Source organism: Agelaius tricolor, unplaced genomic scaffold (assembly GCF_023055355.1).
Source record: "Agelaius tricolor isolate 1412-34295 unplaced genomic scaffold, bAgeTri1.0.p SCAF_5, whole genome shotgun sequence".
Taxonomy (NCBI): domain Eukaryota; kingdom Metazoa; phylum Chordata; class Aves; order Passeriformes; family Icteridae; genus Agelaius; species Agelaius tricolor.
Genome location: NW_027269265.1, coordinates 47,516,105 through 47,537,820, shown reverse-complemented (window position 1 = coordinate 47,537,820; position 21,716 = coordinate 47,516,105). Strand labels below are relative to the sequence as shown.

Sequence of the window (21,716 nt, the reverse complement as noted above, 5' to 3'; positions counted from 1 at the left end):
CAATAACATTCCTAGCTTACACAGGAGAGCATTTTATGTGGAAACAAATCCTCACACAAAGATCAAATTGCTATCAAACTTGCCTTTTCTGTACAGGATATTTTCCATTGCAAATAGATACCACCTCATGTTCCAAAACACAGCAAAACAGCCGTAAGTGTACAGGTCAAATTTCCCTTCAGTTACCAAAATACTTGCATCATTCCACACCACTCAAAGACTACCTTAGTACATATTTTATGAGGTCAACTCTTTTTGCTAAAAGGCTTCTATATTACTATTTTGCAACTTACTCTAATTTAATCACAAAGGGCAAGATGCCAGTTATGCAAAGCAGCGAGGTATTCCTCAGTGGGTCTATCAGATTCCAGCAAGGATAGTCAAGAAACACAGGTTTAATATGATCCAGCACTTAGAGACTGGGTCAGAAGTTCAAAGTCACAGCAACAACAAGAACTTCCACAGACAAACACTGCAAGAAATTTTACAGCCAAAATAATTAAGAGCTGACTCACAAAATTCATTGGCCATTTTCTTTTCTTTCCTATTATTTAGGTTTATAAAGGCCAATTACCCTCCCTCCTCTCCTTGTGCATTTGCAGTCCATGCAGAACACAATGAAGTTAACAAATAAAATTAATACAACTAAAATGAAATAATAAACACGCTCATATAATTCTGATATGACTTTTTTTTTCAAAACCTTCTTTTTGATTTGAAGTATTTCTGCTATGGTAATATGATTGCTCTGACTTATACAGCCTTCCCCCTTGGCCAGTCCCAGCATCTGCCTGTTACTATCTTACAAGAAGCTTTATATAGAATAATGTTGAGCCTATTCCCATGAACTAATTTTAGGAGATTGTCACCAAGCATGTATTCTTTTTGGTTTTCAGAGGAAATGACACACTGGAAAAAGAGAACCCTTCTGCAAACACAGCATGGGCAACATTCATATTTACCCGATGGAGAAAATTCTGGAGTGCCCCTGTAACTGTGTTTATGGGGAACGTTATCATGTACTTTGCTTTTCTCTTTCTATTTACTTATGTCCTTTTACTGGACTTTAAACCACCTCCACCTCAGGGTCCATCTGTTAAAGAAATTGTGCTCTACTTCTGGGTGTTTACCCTTGTCTTGGAAGAGATCCGACAGGTGAGTAACCAGCATCACCTCAGTGCCAACACAGCAAAAGCTCCTGCAATACTTGCAATAGATTTACAATCTGTACAACTGTACAGGCTTGGACATTTCAAGTGTCAGGTGCACAGAACAACACAGAACTTACCTTATCCTGAACATCTCCCTGCTCTCTCCCAGAGCAAGCTCTTCCTCCACCATATAAACCTACATCTCTACCTCTGTTTTTTCATCCTACTGCAGCCTCAGCCAAGTCAAGTGGGCTGCCAGCATTCAGATATTCTCTGCTTTGTAAAGTCCCTCTCTGATTTCCCTCCACAGAACTAGGTCCTCCCACCACAAATGCTATAAGTTGGAAGTTATATTCTATACCTAGAAACACAGCAGACAGCTCTACATCCTTTTTGGAGATTCTTCCCCGTTGGGGACTGTTTAAAAAATTACAAGTAAATGAATTCAGTTTGTTTGTGGCTTTTCCTAAAATAATTTTCAACTCAAAATATTAGCAGATCTCTTTTGGGCTTGCTTTTCTTAAAAAACACCCAACCAAACAAAACCACCAACCCCCAAAAGCCCTCCTCCATTAGTCTCCTATTACTGGTTTTGGAAAGTCCTCAGTTTAAAAACTGAAACAATAACACTGGTGCAAGTGTGTTGCAACTGTGAGTTGCACAAAGCTCTTCTCTTTAGATACAAAAAAAAAGCAGTTACAATCACTTACTCTGGAAGAACCAGTAGGTGTTCATTATTTAAGCAAAAGAGACAGGAAAGTTTGTCACAATTTACCTGAAATTATGCAGCAAGACCATTAACAGAGAAGGACATGGAAATATCTGGATCAAAGAACATTTCATTATAAACCTGTAAAACATGAAGAGTGCCAGGCTAAAACCCAATTAAGAAAGCCAGCTCCTTGCCTAGATAATCAAATGTGCCTTCACTGACAATTCCAGCAGAGAAATGCCAAATCTGTTCATAGCAACGCCTAGAAACTGAACTCTGACTGGAAGCTGTATTGTTTAACTGCTTTTTTTTCCCCTTATTACACTCATAATTTGTTTTTGCTCTTTGCAATGAAAGAAAAAGGCAACAGGTATTATGTTAAAACCCAGAAGGAAATGGTGAAAGTGGAAAGCTATCAACACCAATGGTTATTTCTCTTTTTCAGAGTTTCTATACAGATGAAGACACAAATTTAATGAAAAAGTTTAAAGTGTATGTGGAGGATAACTGGAATAAATGTGATATGGTGACCATATTCCTCTTCATAATTGGGGTGATCTGCAGGTATATATTTGCCTGTGTATATCAACTGACAGCTGAGTCTCACGTGCATGAGAGGACAGGCTCTAACATTCATTTTTACAGGCTTTGAGATGTGCTTCTGCAGTAGGAGCCTCTAAAATTGATATATTCAAACACATGTACTGAAAAGCTCTGCTTTGTTTGTTTTCTGAAATCCCTTTTACTCAAAGTATCTTATTTTTCATTATTTATTAATAAATCTCATTGAAGCCAAGAGAGAGAAAAGAGTGTTCCTGCATCTTTTGGTTATTTCTCATCACTCCACAGACATGAGCAGTACTTGCTGAGAGCTGATATTTCATTCCATGTCTTCTGCAGGATGCTGAACTCAACTTTTCAAGCTGGCCGTACAATACTCGCCATTGATTTTATGGTGTTTACACTTAGACTTATCCATATTTTTGCAATTCATAAACAACTTGGACCAAAGATCATAATTGTGGAAAGGATGGTAAGTGTGCAGTTTGTCTCAGATAAATACTTGTGCCTTCTAAGAAATGGAGAGTAGGAAATCTTGTCTTTAGAAAGGAAATAACTTTATAATCTGTCTTTATTTTACATTTTTAAGGCCTGTCATTTTGCATAATCCTGTGTTCTATTATAGATGGAATGTATGAAGTAGATCCTTTCACACACCTCTGTAGTGCAGTAAACTGGTCCCAATTTCCTAATCCTTGTATCTTACCTAATAATTTATCCTCAGATCTTGCTAACAAAGAGCAGTCTTTGCCTTTCTGCTATTCCTCCTACTTCCTAAGCTGTGTGCACCCAGGGCAAAGACCTCAGGCAGATGACAGGCCATGTACAGAAGGGCAGGGCTTCCAATACATGACTTGGGAAAACAAATCATGTTTTTTACAGCAAGTGGGGGGGGAGGTGGGGGGGTGGAAATCAATGAAAAGGGATAGCTACAAGTTCCCTACAGGAGTTATTCTTGTACTTTTTAGCTTCCTGTTACAATGAAAACATATTACTACTTTGTGAGCAGATGTTGGAAGATGTTGATGAAATATTGTTATTTATTACTGCTCTCTTGCAAGAAACACAACATTGGGGTTACAGTTACTGTGCTTGGGTATGCATTAGTATGTTGAAATAGCTTTTTATTTAGGCATGTTAATCCTCCAGGTCAGTTAGCTCATGCTAACTGATTAATAGAGTTCATCTAATTGTAAGTACCATTACAAAATCTACAAATATTTGATTTGTAACTCACAGCAGAACTCAGTAAAAGCTCTACAGTCTAAACAAGCCTATACATTGAATAAACATAACTACCAAGCTATTTGGATTTGTCTACAAATGCAATAACTGGAACTCTAAGATGACATTTGGTTGGACTAGCAAAAGGGTAAATGGCAAATAAATATTTGTCCTTGTTCATTATCTAGCTTATGGCACTACAGACTTCTATTGTGAGAGAAGAAGTCAGAGCTACAGCTCCTAACCCTTCCTTTGCTGCCTGCCAGGCTAAACCAGGGCCTTGAACAAGTCCTACCTGTGCCCACTCTGCTGGCACCTGAAGTCCTGCAAGATAACACTGGGGCTGGAAAGATGCAAACAAGAACATAAATAGCAGCCTAGAAAAAGCCCTACCAGGGACCTTTCATCTTCGCCCCACCCAAGCCAACACAATGCCCCAGCTTTGGTATTTCAGTGTTGAATCTTACATCAAAGGAAGAAACAGTGAAGGTTACCTCAGTAAATGAAACCTGCCTGAAGGGTTCAAGGGTGTTCAAGCAAAAACATCTCCCTTATTTTAGAGAGAAGCAATCCCAGATGGTCTCTTACTGTCTTTCCCCTTTATACCCTTGCTACAGATTTGCTGAAACAGGTCTGGTAATTGCTAAAATTCCAGAAAAATACTCATTTCCAGAGAGACTGCAGATTGGAAAAAAAATAGTTCCAGACTTGTCACCACTCTCCCATCACCATGATACCATTACAGCCCTGCAGCATTCCTAAATTTTAGATCATCCAGAAAACAAAAAAGATTAATGGAAGTCAGACATCAACTCTGTCTTGCCTGGCTTAGAGATGATGTTTCTTATCAGAACTCCAAGTAACATCCTGGAGCTCTGAAATGCCTCTGCTTTTGGGTAACTGTACAATCCAATAATCTAATTGAAAGGAATCTACAGTCCCTAATGAACTCTGTCAGATCAGATGGGGAGAGGATGAAGTGTTCCTCTTCCACCAGGGAAAAATTATTGCACTTGATATTCATATTAGATTTTTTTTTAAGTAAGTGTTTTAGGATTCAATTACTTGTGCTTCTGTGGAGAAACACAATGTTTAAAAGCAGGAAGCCCCAAAAAGAATCTTTCAGATGCATCACTTAGCTTGAAAACTGAAGACAGAAGGAACCTGATCCTTGCAGCCTTCACTGCCTGCTGTATCAGTGGCTCAGTACTACATCAATGAGTACTGACTGCTACCAGGATTCTCTGCTGCAGCAGAACTCTTGTAATTCACAGGAAAGCAGTCCATGGTACTGAGATAGCTCACAGAAAATATGCACTTAAAAGATAAAATCTGACAGTCACTTAAAAAATAAAATGTGTTTCATTTCTAAATGTTTGATTATTGGAAAGCAAGATTTTAGTTTAAAATGTGGCTTTATCTAAATGAGCTATCAAAGAATGCTTACTACAGGCCAAGGACAATATGGTAACAGCAAGGTCAGATGAGGAATTCTGTGCATGGAACTGTATCCTATTCCCTCTCCTTTAACCTAAACAAGCTTGTAAAGAAACAGAATTATTTGAGCCATATTCATACAGAAAGACTACTGTTCCTTGACTATGCTATCACAGTCACTGCCCCTCCTTTTCTCCCCTCCCTCTCTGTTTTGTAGATGAAGGATGTTTTCTTCTTTCTGTTTTTCTTGAGCGTGTGGCTCATTGCCTATGGTGTGACAACGCAAGCTCTGCTCCATCCCGATGACAGCCGAGTGGAATGGATATTCAGAAGGGTTCTTTATCGTCCCTACCTTCAGATATTTGGCCAGATCCCACTGGATGAAATAGACAGTGAGGAAACTTCTTTCCCCCTAACTTGGCCATTTTTGAATGTACACTTCTGATGAGAGCATGGAGTTCTTTCCAAGTATTGCCCTTTTTTCATTTTGCTTTTTTAAAATCTCTGTCCTGCAGGCCAAAGCTTACACATTACTGTCACACAAATAGTGTATTTGCAAAGAGATATTGGGCATTGTGGAGCTACATTAGAGCGTAAGGGCTGGCCCTGTTTAGATAAGCTCTCAGAAATACTCAAGGATTTGCAGTTTTAAAGGCTGGAATACCTGCTTTCATTTCAATCCATTTCCTTTCAGTTTACCCTAGACCCAGATAACCCTCTGTAAACTCAAATAATAAATAACAGCACCTCCACACATTTTGGCAGTAGTTTAATGCAACCGTGTTAAAGCAGTACTGCTCTGCCCATAAGCAAACATGTTTTAAAATAAAATTACTCCAGAGCATTTATTTACTCTGGAGATGAAGCTGCCCAAATCAAATAAAGCTAGTAATTGCTTATGTGCAGCATTGCAAACAAAACAACATTAAAATAATCACAAGACACTGAAATAATTAGACATAGAAGTTCAAAGACAACATTTCTGATAGGTAAGCAAGTAAAATACAGAACAGGTCACCCACCTCCCAGGGAAGTCTGCAGTAACACCACAGCCTTTAGCCAGTGCTAAATCTCACAGCAATAATGAAGTGGGAGTCAAACTTGGAGCAATATAAAATAGAACCCAAAAAAGCCATAGACAGAAGCAAGCTAGTAAGCATTCTCTCATGCTCACTGTGCTTAGTAAGAAAAAGCATGTCTTTGAAAAGCCAAAACACCTGAATGACACAAGAGAGGAAAGTGATTCATGTCCATTTTAAGTACCTATGGTGTAAGCATGTACAGCACAATCAGTCGCCCCTATTTCCATTAAAGTAATTGGAAAGAAACAAATATTTCTGGAATATAATTCAACTCATTTGCCAAAAAATCAGGCAAAGCACTCCATAGAAAGGTGCATTTCTCTCCACTGAAACTCCAGTGGGTGCCTCTACCTGGGTAAATAACTGGTTAAGAGTAACAGAGGAAAAAAGAACCAATTACATGGGCAATTTCCAGAAGGGATTAATTCGTCCTAGGGCCCTCTGGGGCTTATTCTGTTTAACATCTTTATGAAATATATAGAAAGGGAGAGGGGTAATGAGGAGGACAAAATTTGCTGACAAAACTACATCACTGGGTAGCAAAGACAAAAACTGACACCTAAGAGAGGCAGAGGAGCCTCATGAGTGCTGAGTCATCGAATGAAATTCAGTGTAGATAAGTATAAGCTAGTGCCCTTGGTGAAAGAAACCCCAGCTTGGTGAGCTCTGATATAACCACATGCTCTAATGAATGTAACCAGGGGGTTATCTGTAGCACCAGGGAAAATGATTACAGGGAAAAAAAGGAGGGAAAAAAAGTAAATATCATTATGCTACTCTAAACTTGTGGGTTTAATTCATAGCTGGAGACAGAATACAGCACTGGGCTTCTAGTCTGATGCAGTAGAACTGGATCTTCATCCTAACCTCAACCTCAGATACACAAAGCACTTTAAATTAAGAATGAGGAACCAATCCCCTTCCCAGCTTTTACTGAGTTTTCTCTTCCAACCTACGTGCCAGGCATGAGGCCACAAGGATGTGGGGGAACACAAACTCAGAGGAGGTTTGATTCTGAGAACTCAAAACTAGTCTAGAAAGGATACAGCCCTTTCAATACAATCCCTTTTACGATGAACACTACTACAAAGCCAGCTGTGACAGACATCTTGCCACTAAATTAGCAGCCAGGTTGTGGAGGTCTGCAGAGTCCTAGGGCTGCAAATACCTTGCAGAACAATCCAATGTCCTTTTATGTACACAACACGATTACACTTCCACAAAACCAAAGAAAGAAACACACTAGGATTTGCCATAACTATATTTTTTCCTCCATCTTCCTTTGCAGCCTCACGAACATATCCCAGGAATTGCACGTTTAACCCCCTGCAGATTCTGCAGGAGAACACACCATCCTGCCCCAACAGCTATGCCAACTGGCTCGTCATACTCCTGCTGGTCATCTTCCTGCTGGTCACAAACGTCCTCCTCATGAACCTCCTGATTGCTATGTTCAGGCAAGAGGGATTTCACTATGTATTAGGACAGAGGCTGCAAGGCCTTAAGTGGATGCCCACATTTTCTACCTCACTGCTGGCTATTCCTTTTAAAATACACTTGTCATTTTCCTAATGAATATTACTTGGGGGTTGGTAGGCAGAATCCTGTGATCGGACAGCTCTAAAGCTTTCATCATCCTTACTGTAGTCGCATGGGAGACAAGGAGAAAAGAAGCCTCTTTTACTGCTAAAAATTCAATTAAACATGCACAGAAGGGTCTGAGTCCCTGGCTGTGTGGAACCACAAATCTTCAGGTGCACAGCAGCCATAAACTTGGCAGGCTTTACAGTGGATGATTTGCACATCAGGGAAATGCTTGTTGTCAACACAGTTAATAATGATTCATTTGGTTGAAGAACTGATGTGGCATGTTTGCTGATCTTTCCTGAGAAAAGTAGAATTATCTTTCTTAAAAAAAAAAAAAGCCAAACAAAACAAATGTATCTTTTAACATTTGAAGACTGCAACTGCAATTCTTGTAATATCTAAGAATTTGTGCAAACTTTAGATTAAATTAACACTACTTGCTGACCTTGCTGTTCCTTTTTTAAAGCAAATACAGGACTAAATTTTGTTATATTCATCTTTAACTTGTTGTGGTGAAAAGAGTTACATGTTTTATTCCTCCCCCCCCCCCCAAATTACAGTTACACTTTTCAAGTTGTCCAGGGCAACACAGACATCTTCTGGAAAGTGCAGCGCTACAACCTGATTGTTGAATACCACGGCCGGCCTGCCTTAGCACCACCATTTATAATTATCAACCACATTACTCTGGTTCTCAGAAGGCTCTTCAACAAAATGGAACAAAAGAAAAAACACCTGGGTGAGTTGTTAACAAATGCAATCAAGCAACTGTAGAGCCTGACTCTCTCCAAGGACATGGTGCATACACAAAACAGCAGAGCGAGATGAGATGGATTTCCTTAAGCTGAGAGTCACAATTTATTTTTAACAAAGAGTGCCAGGAGAATACAAACAAAAAATTAAGGTTTATAATTTAAACTATGAACAGTTTCCCACAGCGCATTTCTTGTTGCATAGTTATTACAACAAAGGTAGCAATATAAAATGGGTTATAGGCATTTGATTTCTGAAGATTTAACAATTTAAGGTTTAAGGAATAGTTGTTTCACTTGCTTCTGAGTTTTAGCAATTATTAACCCTAAAAAAAGTCCTCCTTTAGCATAGCAACTTTTCACTACTAGTATCAGAAAAAAAGGGGTAAAATATAATTCTTATCTTATTTTTCCTACAGAAAGAGATCTTCCAGTGGGCCTCGATCAAAAAATCGTAACATGGGAGCTGGTACAAAAAGAACATTATCTTGTAAACCTTGAGCAAGAAAAGAAAGAAAGCAATGAAGAAAGGCTGAAGGCCACATCTAATAAGTAAGTTATCCTGACCCACAGGAAGAGTAACTTGCAAACCTTAAGCTTTCACTGAGTCCAGCATTGAAGTTCTTGTAAAGCTTATATAAAGGGTCCAACTGGAATGCAGTTAGGAAACACACAGTCCATGAAAAAATGTGAGAGGCCAGCATCACTACAATGTTAGAGTGTCACTCCTGAAGTATGAACAATTATAGACCTGCAAGTTCCAGCCAAATCTGTGGTCAAGCTCAATGAAAATCTTATTCATGAAGAAAATGGTGGGCAAACATTTTGTTTGCTAGACTGCAGTACACATAATTTTATCCCCTGTAGGAATGCAACACAGACTTTTGAATGGAAGTTTAAGATACCTTGAATTAGCCACAGATGCAGAAGAACAAATACTTATGCCTTTATGGCATGGGACTGGGTCTCCATATGTGTACCTCTCTATATTTCCCCACTAGAAATATCACTTGAATTAGTTTAGTCTGATAAAGTATACGTCCTAGATTATTATTCAGAGGTTTAAACCTTTAAGTGAGACACAAAGTAGTTATATGCATGGAGAACAGAAACATCTAAGACAGAAAAGCACTCCTTAAAGAAGCTTTTAACACATATTCCAGCTGCTTTCTCTTAAAATAAAACAGACTTCAAACAGAGGTGCAAGGGGTGTGAAAGTCACCATAGTAAGAAAGTTCCATGGAAATGTTCCTGTGCTGTCTGCTTTTTTTCAAAATAAGCTTCCAACTCATAGAATAGCTGGAGACCAGAACACCATACTTCCATTCTTGGAAAATACTCCTCTCCCTCTAATTCACAAAGACCTTAATTCATAATAATTTAGAATGCCTATATAGGTTTAAACTTGATTCTCATAAGCAGATCACTGACAAACCCCAGGAGTGAGAGCCTAAGTTGAGATAATGCAATAAATGTACATGCAATTGCTTCCAAACAAAGGGTACTATGTCCTTTATATAATAAAGGATATATAAATTATATATATATATATATAATAAAGATGGTACGATGTAGGTGAAGTTATTGGAGGGGAAAAGTGAGAATCCATCTGGCTTCACAGTATTTCAGGTATAGCAGAGCAAGAGAAAGACTGGAAGAGGTTCAGATGAACACCACTACCCCCATGGTTTTTATTTTTGCTCTTAGGTGGTAGCAGTGTGGTTTTGAAATCTTAGGAAACCCTCAGGAATTGATTGTTTGAACTTTAGCTGCACTGAACCAATGTCAAAATGCATTAGACCCACCCAGCAGCAGATCTTTCACACAGATGGGACTGGAACATTGCCTGTGAGAGGGAAACTGAAAGAGTAGCTAGGAGAAACCAGAGAGGGATTTGCCAACCCTATGAGGAATCAGATGCTGGGAATAAGGAACTGATGGGAGAACAGGTGAAGGATGCAGAAAGCATGGGGATAATTCAGCAATTTGGAGGCACCGTGTGGAAGTTCCTTAAGCAATCCCTCTGGACTGCAGGGAAAAACAGGATTTGACTGTCAAGCCAGCTTCCAGTAACGAAAGTTTGCAAAAATTTTAAGTGGCTTTTCTCTGTTGTGGCCTCAGTTCTCACACCAGAACCGGTTTCCATTGATGTTTTCAGGTAGGAAAGACAAGTGGCTCAAAAGACAGAGCAGCTCCTTTCTCCTGCTCTTGACTTCCACAGCAACTGAGGCTACATGGCCCTCACCAGAAGCTGAATAGCTGCCTTGACCTGTCAGTTGTGAGTCCCTGGGCAACAGGTGCATGAGAGTGTTCCAGAGATGCTGTTCTGCCCAAAAAAATACTTCTGTGAACACCTTAAAAGGAAAAAACTTTTAGGGGGCTGTGGGATGTCTAAGCAGCACAGAGCTGCAGTGAAGGGGCATGGGTATAGTAAAGTTAGACATGGTTTGTGTTTTATGATTTCTTCTGAAGCATCTCCTTTTTGCTCAAGGTGTTTGCTTTGTTTCCACAGGGTGGAGAATTTGTCTAAGTATTTTAGTGGATTGAAAGAACAAGAAAAACGATTTAAAGTTCTGGAAGCCCAGGTAAGTAGTATTTTCTAGGCATTTATATCAGCTTTAGAATTTCACCATCTTTCTCTCATTTAATGGTGGTTTGGCAGACCCTAGGTAGGGATAAAGGGACAGAAAACCAGATCTATATTATGGTTTCACTTTCCTTATTGCTTTCTGGTGATAAATGTATGTAAAGAAAAATGTCTACACTCCTTTAGAAAGGAGAAAAGGGAATACAACATTTCTTGCTCTCTTTGGTAGTTTACTTGAGAGTGTTTATTTCCTTTGATAAGGATGCTTCTGGAATGAAATGCTTCATCTTCTCCCCTCTCCCCCCCTTCTTGTCCTTCTCCTAATATTTCCTTTTTTTTTTTTTTTTTAAATGTCAGCTTGGAAAATACACACATTCTGTCTGATCTGACCTAATCTTCTTGTACATCTAATTTTCGTAAGATACCAAGTACCAACTCTCAAAAGGGAAGTGTCCAACATACAATTATGAAATCCAAATAATAGCAGGAAATTCTGTCTCGAGCTTTTGATGACAAACCCTCACAATATAAACAAACAACATTTCTTACACGGCCTGAAAATGTTAAACCACCTGCTATGTAGCACAACTCTTATTGTTTTCTTTATCTCTGCGACTCTCCTGTATAATTTTGGCCTCACTGAAAATTCTTTATCTTAATACTCCTGCTACAGTTTCCTGCTCCCTTCTTATCCCTTTTATGGCTTCCTGAAAAAAGTCAGGCTATACAGGTCCAACAGAAACACACAAGGAATGCTTTATTATGTTTGTGCCAGCTTCAGGTCTTGCAATATCCTCACAAAAGAGAGCAGGTATTTAATCACTACCTACTTTGTAGATTTGCTACTGTACAGCTGTTATCTCCTCCATGGCAGAGGTTTTAACCAAAACCAACCTCTTGTGCACTCAACCAGCTCCAAACTACACATGTAAGTACTGAAAACAATCATGGAAAAGCTAATTAATACAGCTGAACAATGTAGCTTAAAAATGCAAGGTGGAAAAATAAGATCGGAAAATAACCCCATAAGGAGCTTCCTAGAGGTAATGGGAATATAAACAGGGAACAAAATATTCTTAGTTCAGAGTGAAAAAATTACCTTTTGTAAAATACATTTAAAAGCTTTGGGGCAAGGACTGTCACTCAGGGTGAGTTAGAATAATCTCTACCAGTTCAAACACATGAACAAGTATCTATTTGCAACAGAGGATTGCCTTGGGGGTTTCTTGAGTCCATGAGATAATCCTACAGAAGTACTGCAAAAATATTTAAAATGCATAGCAATAATCGTTAAAAATAAAAACTGAGCAAGTCTCCTATTATTTTTTTAATTAACAGAATTCATTTGCCTTTAGAGCTGCACCCATTTCTGTCAGTTAAGAATCATATCCTGTGTCCCAGGGCTCTACTGCATGGAGTTTTAATCATTAGAAACAGGAACAAGCTAGTTCTCAGCCACTGCAGGATATCCAACACAATAAAGATTCTGGATATCTTTCTTAATGACCTATTTCAATATCAACCTAATGCTACCACACAAAACAGCCTCCAAAACCCATGAACTGAGTACGTATACACTACATGGAAAAAAGTAGCTGGAAAACTCAAAGCCACAACGTGACAGGACCTCAAGTCACTCAGATTTGAGCTAACCTCAAGCTTTATTTAATTCTGTCAGAAGCTTATATAGCACTTATGTGAGTTGCTTCATTATCAGTATTCCAATAAAACAACTCCATCCCATAGCAGGCTTCCCAGACATTTTGATACTGTAACTGCATAAAAACCCAGAAATTTAAATAACTGAAAAATAACCCTGTGTTTATCATTTACTAAGTGAATGCAAAATAATACAATCTACAGTGTCTTTTTTTCAACATTTTAAAGTTTCTTAAGCAATTACTACTATGTGCCCCTTGTCCTAAGGCTTTTAAACGAGTACATGACTTTTCCTACCCTATTAGGTGTGAAGAGTGCCAACACAGAAGCGCCTTTGCCACAAAGAAGGGAAAGAGAAGAGCGTGCAGATCAGTTTGAGACTGACATTGGATACATTGATAATTAAATTTTATTCTATTTCTTCACATTAAACCTTTTGTCCTACTGAACTACTCTACAAGTAAAATCCTAATCTCTTGAAGGCCCAAGGAAAACAAGCTCTCTACAGTAAGCACTGTCAGTGCCTGACATTCCTAAGGATTTCTTGGTCTTTCTCCTTCAATTTCCTGGGCTTTGTTTCCTGCTGCTCCCATAGCACTCAATCCTTTCTCCAAAACCATTCCACAAACAGCATTAAAACTTTCTCCTCCAGGGTGACTCTACAACCTTATTTTCTAAATACCATTTGTTCTCCAGCCACCACACCCTCAATTCACCAGCACCACTGCCAAATTCCACACTTCTCTGTTCAAGGGAGTCTCCTTTGGAAGGGCAGTCACTTACGCACTTAAAAACAAGCTCCTTCCTTGGCCAAGACATCAAGCTTGTACTCCCGAGCTGCTTAAAACAAGGAAATCAAGAAAGAGTTTCCAAGGAAAGGGCCTGAATACTGAAACATTACAAAACATGCAGTTCCTGGAGCTCCTACAACTCTCAAACAATTGCACTCACCAGCTTCTCTTCCCACACTGGCTCCTATGAGGTATTCCTTTGCTGGTATTCCTTCTTAAGAGCTCCTCACTCAACCTCAGAGAGTGGAATCACCTGGTTTTTGTTGGTCCCATGCCCCATCACAGCTGCTGCCAGTCCCCTGCTGGAAAGGAGCCTTTGCCTCCATGTATCACACCTCATGGAATACCTCCTTTACATCTAAGCATCTGATTTCATTTTACTTTTCTTTCTCAAGGGTCAGGGGGAAAAAGAAATCACCTAAGAGACTTTAAAACAAGAATGTGTACCAAGAATTATCGTGCAATCTAAGAATCTGGGCTGTTTGTGGCTTTTTCCATCACTTAAACTGGCTTGTACATTTTTAGTATATAAAAACTCACTGTCTTTATTAGAATTTTGCAAGATATACCATTAAAATATCAATACCATCCTCTAAGGGGAAATTTCTTTGGAATAATATAAACAGCATCAGAAGGGGGAAGTATTGGGCTGTGTCTGACTCTGATACAAACTTCAACTGCATTTCCTCACACGTATAATATTGTCTCTATGCAATGTAATTGTAGATTGCACAAAAGCTTTCTGTTACCAGAGGTGGAAAAAAAAATAAATCTCAGCTCTGACAAAAATGAGCCTTTTAATAACAGATATTAATCTTGTTATGATGGCTTAATGAAACAGGCATTTGTCCAGTTTATTCAGCTGTGCCCCAGACCTGTGACTCCATTAGCAGTGATGGAATTTTGATAGTCCTACCTGTTCCTCACCCTGGGCAAGCAGAACTCATAAACCCAGTAAGTTGGTACTACTGAGCTGCAATTTTTTTTGTTAAGAAATAACAGGTAGCTCACAACAAGCCTTCCCTGCTCTTGGCAGCAGTTTCCATTTTGAAATGGCTACTATTTTAATGTGATCACTAATTATCCACTGGAACCCAAAATCTATCCATTGGGACCTGCTGTGTGTCCACTCACATGCACTGGAACAACCAATGTATTTACCAACGACCCACTAAGCAATGTGCATTCAACTGCATACTCATGAGAAAATACATTCTGCTCTGAAAACTAGAAGGTGAGTTTAGAAAAATGGAGCACAACTGCTCCTTTTACACAGTTTTCTGCTTCTTCTACCAAATGATGCATCAGTTCAAACACAAAGCCCAAGTGATTTGGGCCTCCCAGTTAATAACTGTTAAGATGAAGTCACCCCCTCAAACATCCTTCAGAGTTTGAGCAAGCACAATCTACCAAGAAATATCACAAACTCTTCAAAATTAATCTTTCACTACACAGTTGTAAATACTACTCTTGGGATTTGTTCATTTAGAATAATGACCAAAAAAATGTCAGTCCGAAGTGACCTGAACTAATTTGAGTTTCAAATCATGTAACCTTTCAAAGAAATTTAATCTTTCAACCTTATTTATTAAATTTACTAGCACTGTGGAAAAAACCCACTCTATTTGACATTCCCTACAATGTGATTCATTGTATGAGATGACTCATCCTATGAGGGGATTATACATTGTAAAATGATTGAAAATGTTAAAAATGTGAGGTTTAGAATCTGTAAGACTTGAGGGAGAAGTTAACAAGAACGGCAAAGTTAGAGTAACACTTTAAAAGGTTTTCAAGACAGTTTAGGAATCAAATAAAATGTTTGGTAAAACTCCTACAGCTGCATTACTCAGCATGGTTCAGACAAGAAATCAAGTTACAACCAAAAGTTTATTGTATCATATAGGAAAAAGTCCCCAGTTCTGGTATAAATATCTGATTCCCACAAATGCCCCAATCCACATATAGAATCAGTATGGAAGCAGCACCTCCTGGAAAGGACATACAAAGGTGCAGATCCTCACATCATGTCACTGGGCACTGTTGTGCTTTCACCCTCAATGGTAATGACAGAAATGTTTTAAACAAAAAATTTAAAAGACTTTCCTTCCTGGGACAGGGCGACAAGAAATCACATCCAGTGGAAGACTAGGTTTTATTTTCATAGTTTAAAAATCTCTACATAATGAGCTCATCACCTTTTCTCCAGGATTCCACAGGATTTGGGAGCAATTCCAAAACTGGGAGTTACTAGGAAGCCCTGCAACCGTTTAGCTAACACTTCTGTTTCTTTGGATACTTCAGCTCTGGAGTATCACACTCGATTCTATCCTGCCAGGATGCAACTATCCTGTGCCCACGGAATTCTCATCAACAAAAAGGCTGGAGTTTATTTTAGGCAGCTTAATTTCTAACAATATAAAACATTCTTGGTGGCTATGATGCAAACTGTTGAACAACAAGCTACCGTGTGGTTTTCAGACCAGAAAGGGAAAAAAAAAAAAAAGAGAGAGGGAAAAAAATGACCAAGACAAGTCCTGGGATGTCTCCAGTGTGCTTCATCCTTCAGGACTCTTCCTCCTCCCCTTCATCATCTACTTTAGGTCGGAAATTTTTCCTGCTCTTCTTCTTACTGCAGTGGAATCCAACTGTTCCCAGCGATGGCTCTTCACCTGCACCACTAAGCCTTGCATCAGGTTTATGTTCTGTGTTCTGGTCCCCTTCCATCATGCACTCCTCCTCCTCTGCTGCCTTTCCACTGTCACTGTCTAAGTGCCCCAGCTCAACCTTATCCTCTTCCCTCAGGTCATCAGTCTTCTTAAGAGATTTTCCTTTCAGATCTGTCTTCATCTGTTTCTTATCATCCTCCCCTGTTGATGTTTTCTTTTCCAGTCCATCAACACCTCTTTTAGTTGGTTTGGTGAAGACAATCCTCCCAGCTCCACAGCTGGAAGGGTCCTGGTTGAAGGATGGGGTGTAGCTGTCTTGGGTAGCTGAGCTCTGTTGCTCCCCTCTTTTCTTCAAAGCACCTAGAAATTCCATGGCCACTGCCCTGTTGGTCTTGTCACTGGACTCTGAAACTGCCTCCAGGCTGTATTTGGTCCAGCGCTCCGGGTGTGCCACGTAGTCAGGCACTGCAGGAGAGGTTCTGGGAGCCTGCACTGCTCTGGCTTGCCTTCCCATGTTTTCTGGGACCGCGTTACCTGAAACTGTGGTCGGAGGCAATGGGCGCTTGAACCTCCCATCAACAACATTATCTTCAGGCATTGAGGGCACAGACAGCTTGGCTGCCTCTTCCAGGCAATCAAAAATGCTCTGGCTACGGAGAGAGAACGTAGAACTCATGCCCTTCAGATGGAATGGCTGGACAGGAGATCTGTGACTGCTGTTTGAAGAGTCAGGTGTCTCCCCTGATCTGAAATCCCCTTCATCTACAGATGGCTCCTCAGGAGATATTGTATCAACTTCTGCTTCACCCGCCAGCCCCAGGTCATCGGAGTCAGAATCGCTGAGCGACACCGTGTCTGAGGGCAGAGCTCCTTCAAAGTCTCTGCCACCATCAGCCACTATCCCCAGAAAAGGTTCACCTGCCTCCTGGTCTCCCATCTTTGAGCTGTCACTCCACTGAGGTCCTTGATGTAGGCCCAGGAACAACTCTAAGTACACTTTTCCAAACACCCAGCAAGTTTAGTGCCTAGAATACAAAGGAGCATAAAAACTTAACTGTGAAATGAGAACCAAGAATGAGACCATCACTCTGTGTCATGCAAAGTAATTATAACTGCAATATAACAGTTAGCTGTGCTTTAGGGATTCCCAAGCAATTTTGCTTCAAATGAAAACATTATTTAAGGAATGAATGCACATTAAAATTAAAGATTTACACAAGACTGAATACAAGAATATGAAGTAATTGAAAGTAATGCTACCTAATTTCTTTACAGGTAACATCAGGTCCAATTACTAAAAGATGAACATAAAGCTCTTGAGTTAATCTGAATCCCCCAAAGCTGTCTAATACATCTTCCAGGAGACAGCAATGAGCTCTCCATATTACACCCTGTGTTTATTCACACTGTAAAAATCCACAAAAACACATCCAATTTCTCACACTTTTATTTTGCCAGTACAACCCTTATTGCACTAGCTCTGTACCTGCTATCCCAATACCCATCACATTCTGCCTATTACAAATGACACTACCACTGATCCCTATCAGTGACAGAAAACCCACAAAAATATCAGGGCCACTGTTTCAAGTGTGCTTTAATGTGGCATAAAGTACAAGCTCCACTCCCTCCTTTGGCTTCATGCTCTGAAGTCATTGCTAGGTTCCAGGAATTGGAAAACCAGCCAGCTCAAGAAATCTATCCCACTGGATTAAGAAAACTAATCACACATGCCATGCTCACACATGGAAATGAGGAGAGACTGCAACCACAGGCCTGCAAGAGCTGGCCCTTCAGTCAGTAAATGACAGCGTGATTTGAAGCCTGACTTCCAGGAGCAGCTGGAATACCTGACAGTGCCACCTGCTTGAAGGGAACCTTGCTGAATTCAGGTGGTTGATGATGAAGCTACCACTTACTGGGCAATTGGAAACAGAGCTGGTGCACACACACATTTTGGTTCAGCTCATGTGACTTCTGGAAACAGCTCTAACATATTATTAGAATAAGCTTGACTACCTAATTATAGGCTCTTCTGAAACGATGCAGTAAACAGACATGGAAAGTCTGTTAGTCACTCACTTTCTCTTGAGACTGAGTCAGCTTCCCCTCCTGAGGGTCAGTTAAAGCCACCAAAGATCTCAGCACTGCCACCCTAGAAAACAAACATTTCCATCATGATACTGGAAATGTAGTTTTAAAAATAATTCTGTCCCCCTGAATCATCCAAAGCTGCAGAACTGGGTTCTAATTCTGACACAAACTCATGGTGGTATAAAAGTCTGTAGATATTATTGAATTTTTGGCAGAAGAACAGCACACAGCCTAATAACGCAGGCACCACTATATTTACCCAGCCTCCACATTCACACTGCCAACTTTATCCTGTAGAACAGAAGGGAGGTTTTAAAAAAATTCAAGCTGTAATTTGCATGTGCAAAGGACTAAATAAACAGTATGAAATGCAGCTAAGATACAATAATAATAGTTATGCATTGTAAACATTAAATGCTGCTAAGTATTATACCATGGGTAACAGAGACTTGTGTTTTCACAGAAAGGTCATGTTGAAAGTTAGGGCCAGATTGTTATGAAGCACAAAACACAGAGAACCTTCTGAGGAGTGCTGTGTTCCATGTCAAGTCTGGCTGTCTTTAACAGAAAGGATCTGACATCTACTTTTGAAAACACTGCCCTCCATGTAACCCCTAGCGGGAAATACTCTTAAAATGATACAGCCTTCTGCTCAGTTTTGCAACACATGAAAAGTAACAACTACAACTCAGAAAAGGCCTTGAATAAAGGCCTGTTTTCAGATGGCAACAGAAGTGTTCATCAGGGCCATCTTTGTCTGAGAGCACTTACACAGAAAAGAGAAATTCTGCTCCTAAGGAAACGTTTTAGCCTTAACAAAGTTAATGTCCAAACGTGCTGGCCCTCACAGCACCCCAGACCCACTCACAGGTTTGTTATGGTGACGTGACCACAGCACGACTCGGGAAGGATGATGTTTCTCCGGAAGGGAAGGTTCCCAGTGGGCTCCTCCATCCTGGTGTTGCTCAGACAGACTCTGTGCGTCTTCCTGCTGCCTCCTGTGAGGGGGACGGACACCTCAGTCACCGCAAACCACGGCCACGGGCCCGCTCTCACGGCGCACAGAGCGCCGCACCAAAGCCCACACAGTCCCTCGGGACAGGGATCCACAGGGCCCCGCGCCAAGGAACAGGGAAGAGGGTCAGGGAAAAGAACATCGGCCGCTGGGCCCTCGCCCCGCGGAGGGCAAGGTCACGGTGCAGCCCCAGCCGTGCTGCCCGTCGGCCCCGGGATGCTGCGGGATGCGAACCGCCCGCTCCACACGCGGCCCTCGCTGGCCCTGCACCCCGGGCACCGCCACCCGCCCGGGCACACAGTGCGAACCGCCGGGGAAGGGAAGGGAGGAAATGGAAGGGGGAGCCCCCGTACCCCGACACCGCACAGCCCCAACACCTTCCACAGCAGCCGCACGCCTTGCCCGCCTTGCCCGCCTTTCCCACCTCTGCCCCTCCGCCCACGGCCCGCGGGGCGCCGGGACACCGAGTCCCTGCCAGGCTCCGCGGAGCGGCCACAACGGCGGCAGGACCACAACTCCCGGCGGGGAGAGCGGCGCGGAAAAGGCCGGCGCCTCCCGGCACCTCCCCGCTCCGCCTCTCTCGGGGCTCCTGGGAGTTGTAGGCGGCCGCCTTGCCTCGGCGGAGGACATTTTGCGAGCCGGGGAGCGGGGCGAAGCGGTGCTGAGCGGCGGGACTACAGCTCCCAGGGCGCACCGCAGCGCCGACATTTCGCAGCCTGTTCGGGCCGTGCCCGGGACTCGGTGCCCGGCCGGGTGCGGGGCTCGGTGCGGGGCTCCCCCGGGCACCCCCGAGAGCCGCGGTGCCGCCCCGGCGCTGCCCGGCGCCGTGAGGGGCAGGCACGGCACCGCCGCCGCCTTCCGCAGTCGCAGTCTGGGAAAAAACCCCCATGTCACAGCTTTTGTTCTCATCAGAAAAGCAGGGCTTGGCCACCACGAACACATCCGAAGTTTTCTGTTTGTTTTGTTTCTTTTTTTTTTTTTTTCTCTTACGTGTTTATTCTCAAACCAGAAAACCCCAAGTCGCTTGAGGCATAAAACCGCTATCCATCCAAATAAAAAAGTTTCCATTTTCCGTCCCAGAAGAACATTTTTTGCGTGTGTGTCAAGAAGTGGAGCTCTGTCTCAAAATGTTTTATTGGTGCTGGCCAAAGAGGCTCGATTTTTGTTTTTCCCCTTATTTCAGCAAAAAGTTCAAATTTTCAGCACGAATACATTTCCCAAGAGGCTTCAATATTCAGCTTGTTTTCCCTATGTTTAGGAAAAGGTTTGCTCTGCCAGGTGGGTTGTGCCAGACAGTGCTGTCGCTGCAGAGGCTTCACTGGCTCCCTTCAAGCTGGGCCTCACCGTGACTCACCCGTAATATAAACTGCAGCCACTTTATATGCATCCTCAGTTTTTAAATACATACTTTTGCCTGCCGGAGCATTGCTAATTACAGAAATTTATGACACGAGGTCTGTGTTTGGAACACACTTGGCAGCAGTGATGAGGTTATTGCAAAATGTCTTCTGTCTAGCTGGAGTCATGCTGTAGTTTTAGAGCAGCTCTAGAGGTGTTTCCCCATTTGGTGATCCTATTTTTATTTTTTTTTTATGCGTACGCATATGGTAGTATGGTCACAGGCATCCAAACTGGTATCCAGATGGAGGGAGGAAAGGAAAACATGAAGTAGGTGAGCAGGAATGGAAAGGAGAAGAGCAGTAAATGGGCAAACAAAAGGAAGAGTAAACCTGGGTAAAGACTGCTGGTGCTGTGTAACACGGTCTAGGGTGTTGGGGAGACAGCAGGAGAGTCTCTGAGCTTAGTAATGAGCAGGCAGAAAAAAGGATGTGGAGTCATGTCCCATTACTGTAAGAGTGGAGACAAGCAGGGTACAACAGAGTGATGCAGACAATGGCACAGTCTTGTTTTGAGCCGTGGTTCTTAGTTACATGAGGGGCTCAAAGGAGCAGGAGAGGGCAACACCACCTCCGGTGCCTCTGTCACCTGTGGGTGTGGGTGCCTTCAGGGACAAGCCCCATGTCTCCCTTCCCAGAGGCTACATGTTCTCACTTTTTGCCTGGATGCTGCATGTATTGATGACTAAGGAACCTGAATGTACCCTTTCCCTCCTTCCTGTTTTTTTATTCATGAAATTAGCTCAACTGGTTAGAGCATGGTGCTAATAAAACCCAAGGCTGTGGGTTTGATCACCACACAGGCCATTCACTTTAGGGCTGGACTTGACGATCTGGATGGATCCTTTCCAGCTCAGCCTATTCTGTGACAGAATCGGTGATATTTAGTATCGCATGCAGCGGAGAACTGAGGCTGAGCTGCTCATTCTCTGGTGGCTGAGGACAAGGCAGCTTGCAGCAGTGGAAATGTTGGTGTGTTGGGACTTTCCCTATTGCTT

At 41.7% G+C, this 21,716-nt stretch overlaps 2 protein-coding genes across 5 annotated transcripts in view; one reads left to right on the top strand and one right to left on the bottom strand.

The window, feature by feature from the left end:
• The window catches only part of TRPM5 (transient receptor potential cation channel subfamily M member 5), a 35,678-nt gene extending 22,520 nt beyond the window's left edge, over positions 1–13,158 (top strand). Inside the window, exons 15-24 of the mRNA XM_071427751.1 lie at positions 897–1,155; positions 2,309–2,427; positions 2,764–2,896; positions 5,303–5,477; positions 7,456–7,624; positions 8,315–8,493; positions 8,926–9,058; positions 11,019–11,091; positions 11,931–12,021; positions 13,058–13,158. Of these exons, the coding sequence (XP_071283852.1) occupies positions 897–1,155; positions 2,309–2,427; positions 2,764–2,896; positions 5,303–5,477; positions 7,456–7,624; positions 8,315–8,493; positions 8,926–9,058; positions 11,019–11,091; positions 11,931–12,021; positions 13,058–13,158 (1,432 nt within the window). The remainder of the gene's footprint in view (positions 1–896; positions 1,156–2,308; positions 2,428–2,763; positions 2,897–5,302; positions 5,478–7,455; positions 7,625–8,314; positions 8,494–8,925; positions 9,059–11,018; positions 11,092–11,930; positions 12,022–13,057) is intronic.
• Positions 13,159–15,414: 2,256 nt separating this feature from the next.
• TSSC4 (tumor suppressing subtransferable candidate 4) lies at positions 15,415–19,857 on the bottom strand. 4 transcript variants are annotated; one of them, XM_071427755.1, is made up of 4 exons: positions 19,746–19,857; positions 19,175–19,304; positions 18,295–18,367; positions 15,415–17,237 (listed from the first exon to the last, which is right to left on the bottom strand). In XM_071427755.1, exon 4 carries the CDS (start codon positions 17,147–17,149, stop codon positions 16,109–16,111), a length of 1,041 nt encoding a protein of 346 aa, XP_071283856.1. In that variant the 5' UTR covers positions 17,150–17,237; positions 18,295–18,367; positions 19,175–19,304; positions 19,746–19,857; the 3' UTR covers positions 15,415–16,108. The 4 variants fall into 4 exon arrangements, with proteins under 4 accessions (XP_071283856.1, XP_071283857.1, XP_071283853.1 ...); XM_071427756.1 differs by having other exon boundaries at positions 19,699–19,833; XM_071427752.1 differs by having other exon boundaries at positions 19,675–19,811.
• Positions 19,858–21,716: the final 1,859 nt, after the last annotated feature.